The 13,955-nt window shown below is 51.0% G+C and overlaps 1 protein-coding gene across 1 annotated transcript in view; it reads left to right on the top strand.

Annotated features, from left to right (window-relative positions):
• HUNK (hormonally up-regulated Neu-associated kinase) overlaps window positions 1-13,613 on the top strand; it is a 112,763-nt gene extending 99,150 nt beyond the window's left edge. Inside the window, exons 9-11 of the mRNA XM_060098558.1 lie at window positions 2,270-2,317; window positions 7,011-7,191; window positions 10,281-13,613. Of these exons, the coding sequence (XP_059954541.1) occupies window positions 2,270-2,317; window positions 7,011-7,191; window positions 10,281-10,939 (888 nt within the window). The 3' untranslated portion in view covers window positions 10,940-13,613. The remainder of the gene's footprint in view (window positions 1-2,269; window positions 2,318-7,010; window positions 7,192-10,280) is intronic.
• The last annotated feature ends 342 nt before the right edge of the window (window positions 13,614-13,955 follow it).

Below are 13,955 nucleotides of genomic sequence, written 5' to 3'. Positions count from 1 at the left end.
ACCCATGTCCTTGGTTGCCCTCGTACCCTGCCCTGCTTGTGTGTTAAGTGTCAGAACCGTGATGGGAAAGGGGCCTCTTCTTTTCATCCAGGTTATTATTCTCAGCTGATTATTTCATTTGGCCCGGAAAACACATAGTAAGCATTTTAAACCATTTGTCGAAATATTTAATGGTTAGGGTTTCAATGGGAACGCTAATGGGAAGACAGCATTTCAGTTTTCTGTGATCCATTTGTTTTCTCCAAACTGCAGCAGTCCTTGTGCTAATTAAATTACAGGCTCTGACTAGATGACGCAACTCCTCTCTGTTGGAACCTAGAAAGTGGAATGGGGCCAGTTAGAAAAAGTGGTGAGAAAGTCTGAAAGAAGCCAGATTTTCCAGGTAAAGCCCACTCAGAGCCTCCGTGGGGTTCTTCCCAGTTACCATCAGCTGGTCCAGGAGGAGAAGCGGCCAAGGGGCAGGGGCGGGAGGTGTTGTGAGCAGGAACCGTGGAATGAAGTTCATGGTTGTACACAAGCCGTGGGGAGCGGCTCCGGGGCCATGTCCGGGCCTTGAGGGCACGTGATGGTCTCTTTCTTCTTCTCGATCCTGGTTCTTTTTCTCTAAGGAGACGGAGGAGCTGAACTAAGTGGAAAGACCTTCCCTCTTGGGACTACAGTGCCGTCATTTTATGACTTCACCACTTTCTCCCCCTCTTCTTCCTGTAACAGGCAGAGATTATGTCTGGAAAAGTGGGACACTTGTCTCACCTTAGGCGTGTGCCCCAGAGATTCCTTTTCCTAAGACAGAGGCCCTGGGGGACCATGGGGGTCATGGCAGAGCAGTCATCATTTCTAAACTGGCTTATTAAAGCTGTAGAGAGCCAGGGGCCAAGTTTGTTTAGTCTTGAAGAATAATGCTAATTTGTAGCAAAATGGAAGTTAGAATTGGAGGGCTTCTCTGTAGTGTCAAAGTAACATCGCAGTTTTGGAAGAAAAGTTGTGCAGCGGTGCAGAGGGACTGTATTAGTTTGCTAGGGCTACCATAACCAAGTCCCACACACTGAGTGGCTTAAACAACAGAAGTGTATTGTCTCCCAGTTCTGGAGGCCAGAAGTCCGAGGTCGAGGTGTCTGCAGGACTGGTTCCCTCTGAGGGCTGTGAGGGAGACTCTTTCACGCCTCCTAGCTTCTGGTGGCTGCTGGCAATCTTTGGCATTCTTTGGCTTGTAAAAGCATCACCCCGATCTCTGCCTTCATCTTCACATGGCGTTCTGTGTGTGTGTATGTGTGTGTGTGTGTGTGACCAATTTCCCCCTATTAGAATACCAGTCACATTGCACTAGAACGCACCCTGATGACCTCATCTTAACTTGCTTACCTCTGTCAAAGTAACACCAACACTCTTCTTTTTTTCTTTTTTGTGGTGCGCGGGCCTCTCACTGTTGTGGCCTCTCCCGTCGCGGAGCACAGGCTCCGGACGCGCAGGCTCAGCGGCCATGGCTCACAGGCCCAGCCGCTCCGCGGCATGTGGGATCTTCCCGGACCGGGGCACGAACCCATGTCCCCTGCATCGGCAGGCGGACCCTTAACCACTGCGCCACCAGGGAAGCCCCAACACTCCTTCTTCTCAAGGGCAAAGGAGAGCAAACTTTCACACTCCCCCCTCCCCCAAGCTTCAAAGAGGATGTGATGGGCCTGTCCTGACCCTGTCTTCAAGTAAGGCCACATTCTGAGGTCTGGGGGTTAGGACTCCAACATATGAATTTGGGGGGAATAAAGTTAAACCCATAATGGGGACTGTTAAGTTTAAAGGTAAAATATTACCATGATTTTTCTCTGTGTCATTTAAAAATCTGTACAAATTTTTTAGATCAAGAATGGAATCAGGTCAAGCTGCATTGTTAGAAATCAGAACAGTGGTTACCTTTGGGGACAGGGAGAGGATGCTGGGAACGAGGGACTTCCAGGTGCCAGCTGGGTTCTGTGTCTTGATCAGGGTGCCATTTTGATGTGTTTTTGCTGTTTGAGGAAACGTATGGAACTCCTTACTCATCATCAGAGCACCCTGTGTTATGTGTCCTAGACTTCAATAAAAATCTTACCTAGAAAATCTAGCCAGGGCAGGCATCAGGACATCTGCTGCCTGCTTCCACGACGGTTTGGTTTCTTGTCTATGAACTTTGAAATGGAGAATCCTCAACCGGAGCTGCAAGTGGGAGGGAGTACAGTTTGGGAAATAAACAGCAAGTGCAGCTTCTTGAATTGTTGAAAAATGCTGCTTTTTACAGGCCTCCCTGGGCACCTGGACAAGAGACCTCGAATTTCACGCTGTGCAGGTAAGAACTTGGGGGGTTATGTTGGATTAGTCAGGTCTCCAGAGAAACAGAACCAATAGTGTGTGTGTGTGTGTGTGTGTGTGTGTGTGTGTGTGTGTGTGTGTGTGTGTGTGTGATGCTTGGACACCCAGGGAAGGGCTGATGTTTCAGCTTCATCCCCATGTCTTCTGGAGGCAGAATCCCTTCTTCCTCAGGACACCTCAGTCTTTTTCTCTTAAGGCCTTTAACTGATTGCATGAGGCCCACCCAGACTGTAGAGGCTAATCTGCTTTACTCAGAGCCTACCAATTTAAATGTCAGTCACATGTACCATATACCTTCACCGCAGCGTCTAGACTGGTGTTTGACTAGACACGGGGTACCCTGGCCTAGCCAACGTGACACATGAAAGTAACCATCACATATGACCCTGAAGGTTGGCAGATCTCTGCCCAGGGCTCTGGACCCTGCATGCCTCCATCCTGTCCTGAATTGCACCATGCAGAATCCTGCTGTAAGTGGATTTGTCAGAACCCCTCAGATCAGATCAGTGCTGTCTATGCGTAGTTGACCAGTTTTTTATTGTCTTGCTAAAACTACACGCTTGGCTATGCGTTCGTGTTTCTACCTGTAAAGAAGTGGGGTTTGGCGCAGTGGTTGAGAATCTGCCTGCCAATGCAGGGGACACGGGTTCGAGCCCTGGTCTGGGAAGATCCCACATGCCGTGGAGCAACTGGGCCCTCACTCACCGGTTTCTCCCTCTCCTCCATCAAACAATCCATGACATCCAAAGAGTCTTGGGTAGATAATCCTTTAAGGGGTCACATTTTCAAAGTGTCCAGCTTTGTAAATGTCCACACACATGTGTGGTGGTTGGAACATGGTTGAAAGAAAGCAAGAAGCTGTTTTGTGTGGGGCTTGCTTGTGGCCTCCTCTTGGATTTGCCTTGGGGGTGCGGACTGAGCCTAAGGGGGCAGAGAAGACCCCTGAAGCTTCAGCTCCATCGCCCACCCTTAGACGCACACGGGGGTGGGGCGCACGGCCCTCCCGTGAGAATCAGAGGGAAACCAAAGAGGCCTGAAGGCAGCCAGCGATGCTGGGTGGGGTGCGAGGGAATGGGTGCAGGCATGTCAAAGGGGGAACGTAATTAGTCCTTCTGAAGATCTGTTTCTGTTACATAAGGCAATTTAGCATCCTGCTCCCTGGGAAATCTCTTTTGGAGAAAATAGGCCATGCAAATGAAAAGGTAGAATTGGATGATCAGTTGCACTTGTTACCTGTGTTTGGAAGGCATGAGGATGGCTGCTTGTAAACAAACTCGTTTCCTGGGGGCTGGTGACCCTTCCACCGGGACTGACTGACCCGGATTGTCCCGCACAGGGAGCGGTCCGGTGATGAACTCTTGGTATCTCCCAAGAAACCAGTCACTGTGAAGTCACCCAGTCTTTCTGGCTGGAGAAAGGTGCGCTGGGGGTTATGGAGGAAGCACCAGGGTTCAGGATCCTGGGATTAAGTTCAACAGCGAGGCCTGAGCAGGGTTCCCCACAGTCCTTAGTCCTAAGTCCATGTCCCCTTTCTTCTGCCTCCATCGCAGGCTTTAAGCTCATTGCCAAACACCCCTTAGTCGGTTGTTGGAGAGATTTCTAGAGCCAACCTTGGTCTCTTCCTACAGAAAACTCTCACACCTTGTACACCTCTTGGTTCATGAACTCTATCTGGGTGGTGATACTGGCCCCCCGAAAGTTTGCATCTTGATCCTTTAGCTTTGAGAACCCACGGAGAGTTAGAAAAGGGTTGAGCTGGACCCAGGAAGCCGTCGGCAGGAAGCCCTCTGAGTGTAGGGAACACAGGGCAGCCCAAAGGAAGGTGTGCTCATCATTCTTAAAAAAGTCCTTGGGCTTCTCTGGTGGCGCAGTGGTTGAGAGTCCGCCTGCCAATGCAGGGGACACGGGTTCGTGCCCCGGTCCGGGAAGATCCCACATGCCGCCGAGAGGCTGGGCCCGTTAGCCATGGCCGCTGAGCCTGCGCATCCGGAGCCTGTGCTCCACAGCGGGAGAGGCCACAAGAGCGACAGGTCCGCGTACTGAAAAAAAAAAAAAAAAATCCTTAAAAAGGGGCCGGGGGTGGGGGGTGGGGGGTGGGACTCCAGTTTTGTTTTTTCTTCCAAATACTGTTGTTTTACAATGTAGCACGAAAGCGTGTTTGATTTCTTTTTTCCTGTTTAAGGTGTTATCAGGTAGAACTTATGAGTTTTCTCGTAAAAACAGAGATAGAACAGAGCAAAAGGATGGAATTCTGCCAGACTTTTCAGGACAGGTCCTTCGATGCTTGGGGGAGGCTGGGGAGCGTGAAAGCTCACTCTCCTTTGCCGTAGAGACGGGGGCCTGTTGGTGTTTGACAGAAATGGGGAGTGGGGGCAGTGGAGAATTGTGTTTGGCCTTGACCTGGAGAGGATGCCCCCTTCCCCCTCCATAGTGTCCTGCCCACGGCCTCCTCTGTAGCATTCCAGATGCCGACCCGGAGCCCTGGGACTACAGTGTGGTCCCTGATCCTGCAGTCGCTGTGCCCAGCCTTTCTCTATGCCACTGGAAACGCCTGGCCCTGCCCCAGGCTTCCGGAGGGCAGTGTGGAGTCAAGGGTTAAGAACACTGACTTTCAGGGCGGGCTGTGAAAAACTGAGTTGCCATCTGGCTCCTGGATGAATTCTTCTTTTTTTTTTTTTTTATTGAAGTATAGTTGATTTACAATGTTGTGCCAGTCTCTGCTGTACAGCAAAGTGACTCAGTTATACACATGTAGACATTCTTTTTTTATATTCTTTTCCATTATGGTTTATCACAGGATATTGAATATATTTTTGTGTGCTATACAGTAGGACCTTGTTGTTTACCCATTCTAAATGTAATAGTTTGCATCTGCCAACCCCAAATCCCAAGCCATCCCTCTCCCTCCCCCTCACTGCCTTGGCAACCACCAGTCTGTTCTCTATGTCCGTGAGTCTGTTTCTGTTTCGTAGATAGGTTCATTTGTGCCATATTTTAGATTCTACATATAAGTGATATCACATGGTATTTGTCTTTCTCTTTCTGACTCACTTCACTTAGTCTGATCATCTCTAGTTGCATCCATGTTGCTGCAAATGGCATGATTTTGTTCTTTTTTTATGGCTGAGTAGTATTCCGTTGCATATATGTACCACATCTTCTTTATCCATTCCTCTGTCGGATATTTAGGTTGTTTCCATGTCTTGGCTATTGTGAATAGTGCTGCTATGAACATAGGGGTGCATGTCTCTTTTTGAATTATAGTTTTGTCTGGGTATATTCTGGGTGAATTCTTTAACCACCGCAGGCTCCTCTGCAAGAGGGGATAACAGTATTGGCCTCAGCATGGGTCATGCTCTTAGAGTCTTGCATTCCAGGCATCTTCAGTAAAGGTGACAGTGGCTGTCCAGAAGCTGGGGAGGGTGTTTGCAGAAGTTTCACCTCTGCTTTCATCCCACTTCACCCCTCCCCAGGTGACAAGCCACCTCAGCCAAGGCGTAAGCCCCAGGGAGCTATTGTCCTCATGGTGACACTCAAGACGGGGCGTCCCCATTTTCCATCTCTTCCCAGTCGTCCTTTCCCAGTCAAAACCTGGACATAATGAACCCCAGTTCGTAAAGGCTCTGAAAATCCTCATTAGAAAGGGCCACCTGAGTGCAAGGGGATGTTTCCTTGAGAAGCTTTTCAACAACATCAATGAAAAATAGATGAGCTCTCTTGAATTGCAAATGCTCTGAAGGTTTTAAGGCAAAACATGTGAAAATCAGTCTCTTTTCCCCCCCTCCCTTGTGGTGAGGTCCGGTTTCAGTAGCCTCTGTTTAACAGTAAACATCAAACATAATCTTTAGGGCCAGAAAAAAAGCTTCCTCTTAGCAGCATCACCCTTCCCAGAAGCTTGAACCCAATTAATTTTAATTCAGTTCTGTTTCCACTGGCTTTTTTGTTTTTGCTTTTTAACATTTCAATAACTATTTATTAAGCTTTCTCTCTCTGCCTGGCTTCATGCCCGAGGCTGTGGGGTGGAAGATATATAAAACAGTCAACTTCACTCCTAGCAGAGGGATTCTAATTGAGTTAAATAAAGGCAAGGCTGACAGCACAAGTGGCTGAATTGGGCCAGTTTAAGGACACAAGGAAGAGCCCACGTGCCCGGAGCGGGTAAAGGGGTCAGAAGCTCACCTAGACTGGCTCTGGGCTCCGTGGGCGGGTCGTCCACCTCCTTGGCTTGACTGAACACACAGGCGCTGAGGAAGCAGTTACGTTTCCTCTGCAGAATTGCCTTTGCAAAACCACTGCTGTGGACAGAATCGTAGGGCTCTGCTATAAATAAGACACCAGGTTTCCGGGAGTCCTCATCTGCTTTGCCTCAGTTTGTTCAGCTTGTTCTAGAATAATGGACTGCCCAGGGATGACCTTGCCCTTGTTGGAACACGTCAAAACGGCATAAGGCAGGGAGCTGGGGACCACCGAAGCCTGCTGTGGCCCAGGCGGAGGGAGGGAGGTTCCCTGGAGCATCCGCTGGGCCTCAGCGCCTCCATGGTTCAACACGTAGCTGAGAGCCTAGAGTTTCGGAAAACTGGCGTTTCTTTACTTCGGTAACTCTTCAGGGAGGGACTCCGTTGTGTATTCTTGTGTGCATCTGAGTACCTATGTTTGCTTCTGATTGGAAGGATAAAAAGCCCAAAGAACAAGAAAAAAAAGGGGATTTTCTTCATCGGCCGTTTTCCAAGAAGTTGGATAAGAACCTACCGTCGCACAAACAGCCCTCAGCCTCGCTCATCACGCAGATTCAGAGCACCAGGGCCCTGCTGAAGGACCGGAAGGCCGCCAAGCCTGGCTTCCCCGACAAAGGTGGGTCAGCTCGGGGGGGCTTTCCAGGCCATTTGTGTTCAGCTGCGTGTCCGCTGTGTACCCCATGCTGGTGGCTGTGTAGGCCCCTGGGACAGACACGACTCTCGTGCCCAGGGGAAAGCAGGATTAACGCATGCAAGGCAACCTGAGAATAAGCAAGTCCAGACTGCCTGGTGTTGTCCACCGGTGTGGGCAGGATTTGAGAAAGCAGAGATGGGGTGCACGGGATGGTGGGAGCAGAGATCAGGGTGTCAGGTATTACAAGAGTAGAGATTTTGGTGCAGAAAAAGAGATCAGGATGAAGGAGCAGAGATTGGAGGAATGGTTTTGCAGGAGCAGATGTCAGGGTGCGTGGCATTGCGGGAACAGATCTGGGGTGCACGGTATCATGGAACCAGGAATGGGTGTTCAGTACTGGGGGGCAGAGATCGTGGTGCAGGAGCAGCAATGGGGGCGTGCTTCTGTGGGAGCCTTCACCAGGAAAGTGCACCCTGAGAGGCAGTGATGTGGGCTTTGGGGTGGAGGTAGGGGGCTCAAACACAGCTCTATAGCTGGTTGTGGCCCAAGTTCCTTCCCCTCTGAGGATCTTAATTGGTTCCCTCACTTGTGAGGAAATCTACCCGTCAGAGCTATTGCGTGGATCGAATGAGATACGTGTGTGGGCTACGCTGCCTCATTCATCATCCAGCACGTGAGATAACTGATCCATACGGGTCTCCTTCCTCGGGGGCAAGCATCCAGCGATGCAGAAGGGAGGCTGAACTCGCTCTGAGAGCCGGGAGGCGGGCACAGGGAGCCGGGGAGCATCCTGAAGCCAACCGCGGGGTAGAGGAGAGGCTCTCCTTACAGAGGGCGGATGGGAGAGATTGTGGAGTCCAGCCTTTGATCTCTTTGTTTTAAATATGAAGAGACTGAGGTTCCAGGAGGGCCCTGGCTGTCTGAGATCAACCAGTGGTCCCCTGGGGAAGCAGGAAAGTATCAGAGAGATTCAAACAGCACCAAGCAGCACGGTCCATTGGACTCTGAGACCGGTTCTCACCCAGAGAAGAACAATTCCATGTAGTTCAGTTTCATTCTGCAGGTTTCAGGAAGGCGGGGACCCCACTAGAGGGACTGTGCTTGTCCCTCCTTGGGGGATCCTTCTTTCTGGCTTGGGAACAGGCAGCAAATCCGGTTAGGACCCTTGGCAGTGGCGTCCTATGGATTCCCCAAGGAAAGTCTAGGTCAGGGCTGCATATTTGGGGGTAACTTTGCAGCCCCAGAGGTGGAGTGCATTCCTTGATACTTTTCTGGACCAACTGTCCTCTGTTTCTTTGCATTTTTCCTTCCTCCTGGGATTGGAGAGCCTGTTGCTGAGAAGCACCCCTGAGCCTCTATAATTGCTAGCACTGACCACTCACTGTGTGGTAGGCACTGTTTCAACTCTTACCTCAACCCAGTGAAATCATTCTCACCCCCTTTTCTAGAGATGAGGAAATAGCCCAGAGAGTTGTCCAAAGTCAGAGAGCTGGTGAGTGACGGTATCCAGATTTCCAACCAGGCAGCCTGGCTCTAGAGCTTTCTCTCCTGACCAGCGTAGCTTACTTCCTCCCGGGCAGGATGGGATGAAGACGAGCTGGCAGTCATGCTCAGGGGTCGGGGCTGGTGACTGTGCCCTTCTTGTGGGGACAATGCAGTGTCTGGCTCTATGCCCCGGGGCTGACTCTGAGCTGGGGATCAGTAGGGCAAGGGTGAGGGGCGTCCTCCCAGGATCTGCACCTCTGGGGAAGTGAAGGAAGCAGGACGGCACAGAGGGAGAAGCCGGGCTACAAGTTGGGAGCATGCAGCCATCTCAGGGAGGGACAGGGACCTCACATGCCAGCTGGAACACTGTGGAGACATTAGCCATCGATGAAACTTTCCTTCTCTCTGCCGGTGAATCTCAGGCATCTGTGCTGGCCTGAGGAGGAGGTTTATTTCAGGATCTGTGTATTTATTTATGTAAGGTGAAGAGGATTCCCAGTGCCCTGGGCTGCCCCCGAAATCACTGCCGGGGGCAGCAGCTTGCTCCTGCCTCTGGGCCCCGACGGGGCCTATAAAATATGATGGTAGGAAAAGGCAGCTAAGACAGGGCCTGTTCCACAGGAACTTGGCTTTACTTCCCTCACCTCCAAACTCGTGGAGGTTTTCCCTTTCTTTTCTGGCAGAGTCTGCAAAGCTGGATTCTAGTCTGTGCCAACTTGAAATGGAAACCGTGCGGGTCAGCTGGTTGCCTTAAATATACAGAGGAAGAGTGTTTCACCCCTAGTCAGAATTAGGTGAGGCTCCGGTGAGACCAAAAAACATGAGGGGGCCTTAAAAAGGAAGGGAATTCTGACCCGCGCTCCGCGGACACGGAGGAAGCTTGAGGACATTGTGCTCAGTGAAACAAGCCGTTCACAAAAGGACAAATATTGTGGATTCCACTTATACAAGGGACCTAGAGTAGTCAGATTCATAGACCGGTTGCCCCTGGCAACCACTGTTAGATTTGCAAGGTGAAGGGTTCTATTTCACAGCAGTGTGAATGTACTGAACACTACTGAACTGTACACTTAAAAGTGGTTCAGTAATAAATAAACACTTTAAAATTCATGTTATGTAATTTTTACCATCATTTTTTTTTTTTTTTAAGTCACAAGGGAAACACTCTTTCCAGCTTTGATTATCTGAGGACCAAATTTGCAAGTCCTCAGAGAGCTGGTATCCATGTGCTTCCCCAGTTTTGTGGTCGTTCTGTTGAGCCGTGGACCTTTTTATTCAAAGGCTCTTCGGCAGGGTCCAGAATTTTAAGCAACCGAAAGGAGAACAGATGTTAAGCTGGCGCCATGAGGCAAATCAGAATCCAGGAGGCCTCCCATCACCAGCCCTCTCTCCCCTCCATTCTAGGAAGACCGTCTGATTCCCCATGGGGAGAATGGGAGGTTGAGGCCATTCACTTCTTGGTTCCATCTGACCGCCCTGGATAATGCACGGTCTCAGTGAAGCTGGAGGTCAGAGCAGGCGGGAGTGGGCCATTGGCACGGTCTGTGTGGCCGTCTTCATGTTTCCTTTGCTTTCTTGGTGTGCAGATTCCTTCGGCTGCCGCAATATTTTTCGCAAAACCTCGGACTCCAATTGTGTGGCTTCCTCCTCCATGGAGTTCATCCCTGTGCCGCCCCCCAGGACACCCAGGATTATCAAGAAACCAGAGCCCCCTCAGCAGGGGCCTGGGAGCGCTGGCATCCCTGCCAAGGAAGACCCCCCGATGCTGGATATGGTGCGCTCCTTTGAGTCTGTGGATCGCGACGACCAGACGGAACTGCTGTCCCCGTCCCATCACTATAGGATTCTGAACTCCCCTGGGGGCCTGGCTCGAGGGAATCCCGGTGAGCGGACGCTCTCTCCCGTCCTGCTGCCTGGAAGCCCGTCACCTCTCCAAACGCCTTTGCACCCCACTCTGGTCTCCTTTGCCCACGAAGATAAGAACAGCCCCCCCAAAGAGGAGGGCATGTGTCCCCCAGCCCCAGGGCCCGGCAACGGCACCACACAGCCCCTGGGGAGCCCGAACTGTGTGAAGAGCCGAGGCAGGTTCCCCATGATGGGCATCGGACAGATGCTGAGGAAGCGGCATCAGAGCCTGCAGCCCTCCGCAGACAGGCCCCTGGAGGCCAGCATGCCCCCACTGCAGCCCCTGGCCCCTGTGAGCCTCTCCTTCGATGTGGCTGACGGGGTCAAAGGCCAGTGTTAACCTGGGCCAGCAGTGGGGTTCTTGGCAATTCTAAGGAAAGCAATGGAGCAGCTCCATACATCTGTCAGGGCATGAAGACTCAAAGGCCTCTCACAGAGCATCCTTCACGGTCTCACCTCCTCCTGAGATGCGATGTCCCCACAGCTGAAACCCACAGACCCAGAGCCTGTAGAGCCCAGTCCCGAGTAGGGCCCCCTGGAGATGCTGGGATCCCCCAGGAGGGTTGCCTGTCTGTGCGACCAGCTCCAATCATGCACGGCCTCCTCCCACCCACTCACGAGCCCTCCACCCACCTCCCTCAACTGCGCTAGGGGTGAGAAGCCAGCCTCGGGCTCTGGGCCACTCAGATGACAGACCCTTCCGAGCTGTTTCTCCACTTCGTGCTCTGTGTGTGCCTCTCAACGGACTGTTCTCTTTTCAGCAGTCAGATGGCGGCGTCACAAACTGGTTCACCCAGGCACGGTTTCCCCTCTTTTCATAGAGGTGGATCCCTGCAGGGGTGACAAGAGTTGGCGACCTGGAGCACCCAGTCCCATGAACCCCTGGGGAGGACAGGCAGGAACCTCTGAAACCAGCACCATCCCCTCTGAGCAAAAAGGGGCATCTGGGCAAAGACTGATCTGAACAGTGGGGACGCCAATGAAAGGAAAGGGCCGATGGGGACACTCATTTGCCAAGCGGGGTCTTGACAGATTTCTTTTCTCTTTTGGTTGAAACTGGCTAATGGTTGAATTATCTTCTCCGAAGATGATTTTTCTTTATGTGATGTCATTAGACCGAAACAACATAATTTTTAAAAACCTGGATGGAGAGATGAGAATTGATTTCACCAAACTCCTGTTCTCACAGGAGGATAAGCGTGGAGGGCATCAAAGCTCACCCAGGTGATGTTTTGAGTGGCTGGTGGCCTACGCTGGCCTGCAGGAGGGGCGAGATCATAGCCAGCCACGTGTTCCTCCCATCGGATCAACAGAGCCCTGATCCTGCTGGAAAGTGTAACACATAGTTACGGGTGGTTATTTGGAAAGAGAAAAGAGAATTAAGGTTGGATATGGATGTACTCAGAAGGCACCATTAGCTCTGTGCAATGCGGTTTTCAAGCTGCCAAGGAAACAGGCGTGATTTAGAATTCAGCCAGTTTGCCGTGGGCTGTGAAAGGCTCGTCTGGAGGGCATCACATTCAAAATACAGTACCGTATCTTCTTTGAGGACAGCAGCATTCCTCACGCAGGCTTTGAGTCCATGTTCTGTTTTCACACCTTTTGCCAAGGATGGAACCAAAGATGCATCTCTGGGTCTGTGTCTGTGCCGTCCCTCTGTACGTGTTTTGTGGACCCCAGCGTTGTCTGACCGTGTGTAGCTTGGAGCCCACTGGGGGCTGTCTCCACTGGGGCCTGGGCCCTGGCACTTGGTGGGGACCACTTGGTGGTGAGCAGAACTGGCAAAAGAAGAAGAATCAGCACAGGTTGGATAGAGGTCAGTTCAGAGACAGGTTACACTGCAGCCTGGAGCCTTCAACTGTTGGCTGGTGCAGATGCGGCCAGAAACCACTAATGTGGCCACCCCAGGGCTAGTCCTCCCAGCCCACTGATCCTGAAAAAAGGCCACGGCCTTTGAGCATTTGCAAAGCCTGCCTTCCCTTCCACCGGCAGCCAGCCTGTGCCAGAGAGTAGTGGGGATGGTCCTTCATTTCTTCTCATTCAGCACTGGTGACCTTCTCTGCCCCAAACGTCTCTGACTGAGCAAGGAGAGAGCGGATACCTGGCTGTCCCCAGAAGCCACTGCCGTGCCCAGTCTTGGCTGACCTTGACAAGACCTGGGGCTGCTGCTTCCCCCTTGATGGGATCACCCCAGCCCTAGGGCTAGGGAACAAGTCAGCCTCCCCGCTGTTGGTGGCACTCCTTTGGATGGCTCCAGACCGGGTTGCGGAACTTTCCGTTAAAAATAGAGCTTTTTAAGTCGAGAGAAGAAAAGCATCTGAAAAAGTCCCTCTCTCCATTTGACATGAAGTGTTTGGTGTTTGATCGCCGAAGAAGCCTTTTTGAAGATGGTTTCCAGCTGCAACTGCCGGCTCTGCAGGCTTGCAGGCTACGTGCCTGTGAACTTGGTCTAGCTCTTTATGTCTCTCTCTTGTGTTTTACTTGCCTCGAGAACGTAAGCATTTCTGTGTCGCTGTTAGCTTGCTGGGACGTGTTCCCCGATCCTCGTATGCTTCCAGAACAGCTGCAGGCTCTCCTACAACTGACCAAGTGCATCTCCACTGGCAACTTGAACTGTGAACTCAGGTTTATTCCAAACCCAGTGAGAGGTGAGGGGGCAGTGAGGAATGGGGGAAACTGTATTTTGTGTGTGTGAGCACCTGACAAATCTATGGAATCGAGTGAGAGAAGAAATGTTAATTCTTTATTATTTTATTATATTTATATGGAGACCCTGATTATCCCTTTGGTAAGTAAGAAGCGTGTTGTCTCTTTGACCCATGACTGTCTCTCAGTAGTAGTCCGCACCTGTGAGCTGAGTCAGCCTATAGTTAACTGCCGGAAGTGACAATTATCTTCCTGTGACATCCGGGAGGAAAAGTCGGCTTTCATTGTACCATCTGGTCATAAGTAAGGACTGTATTTATGTCACCATTATTAAATATATGTACTTTTATAACGACTGTGAAATACACTTTTCCCTCACTATGACTGCTTCATTTATTGGCTGATACATCTTAAAACTAAGAGCACATTGCAAAATAGTGGTATCGTCTTCTACGTAAAGTTCTTGGCCCAGGAACTGACAGGATACAAGAGGGGATCGAGGTGTGGGTATCTGAGGGCATTTTTGGCTTCGTTTCACTTGCCACAGGGTGTCTGCCAACATCTATCTTCCTGACGACCGGCAAATGGCAGTTCAAGATGAATCAGCATTTTTCTTTTTTCATGGGGAGGGGAGGTCAGGATCTTCCTTGTAGACTCTGAAAATGGCACATGAAGAGTGCCATCTGTGAACAGTACCTCTAGCTTTTGTC

This window comes from Mesoplodon densirostris, chromosome 5 (assembly GCF_025265405.1).
Source record: "Mesoplodon densirostris isolate mMesDen1 chromosome 5, mMesDen1 primary haplotype, whole genome shotgun sequence".
In the NCBI taxonomy this organism is placed as follows: domain Eukaryota; kingdom Metazoa; phylum Chordata; class Mammalia; order Artiodactyla; family Ziphiidae; genus Mesoplodon; species Mesoplodon densirostris.
The sequence above is the reverse complement of the archived record's forward strand: the minus strand, read 5'-3'. Positions and strand labels throughout refer to the sequence as shown.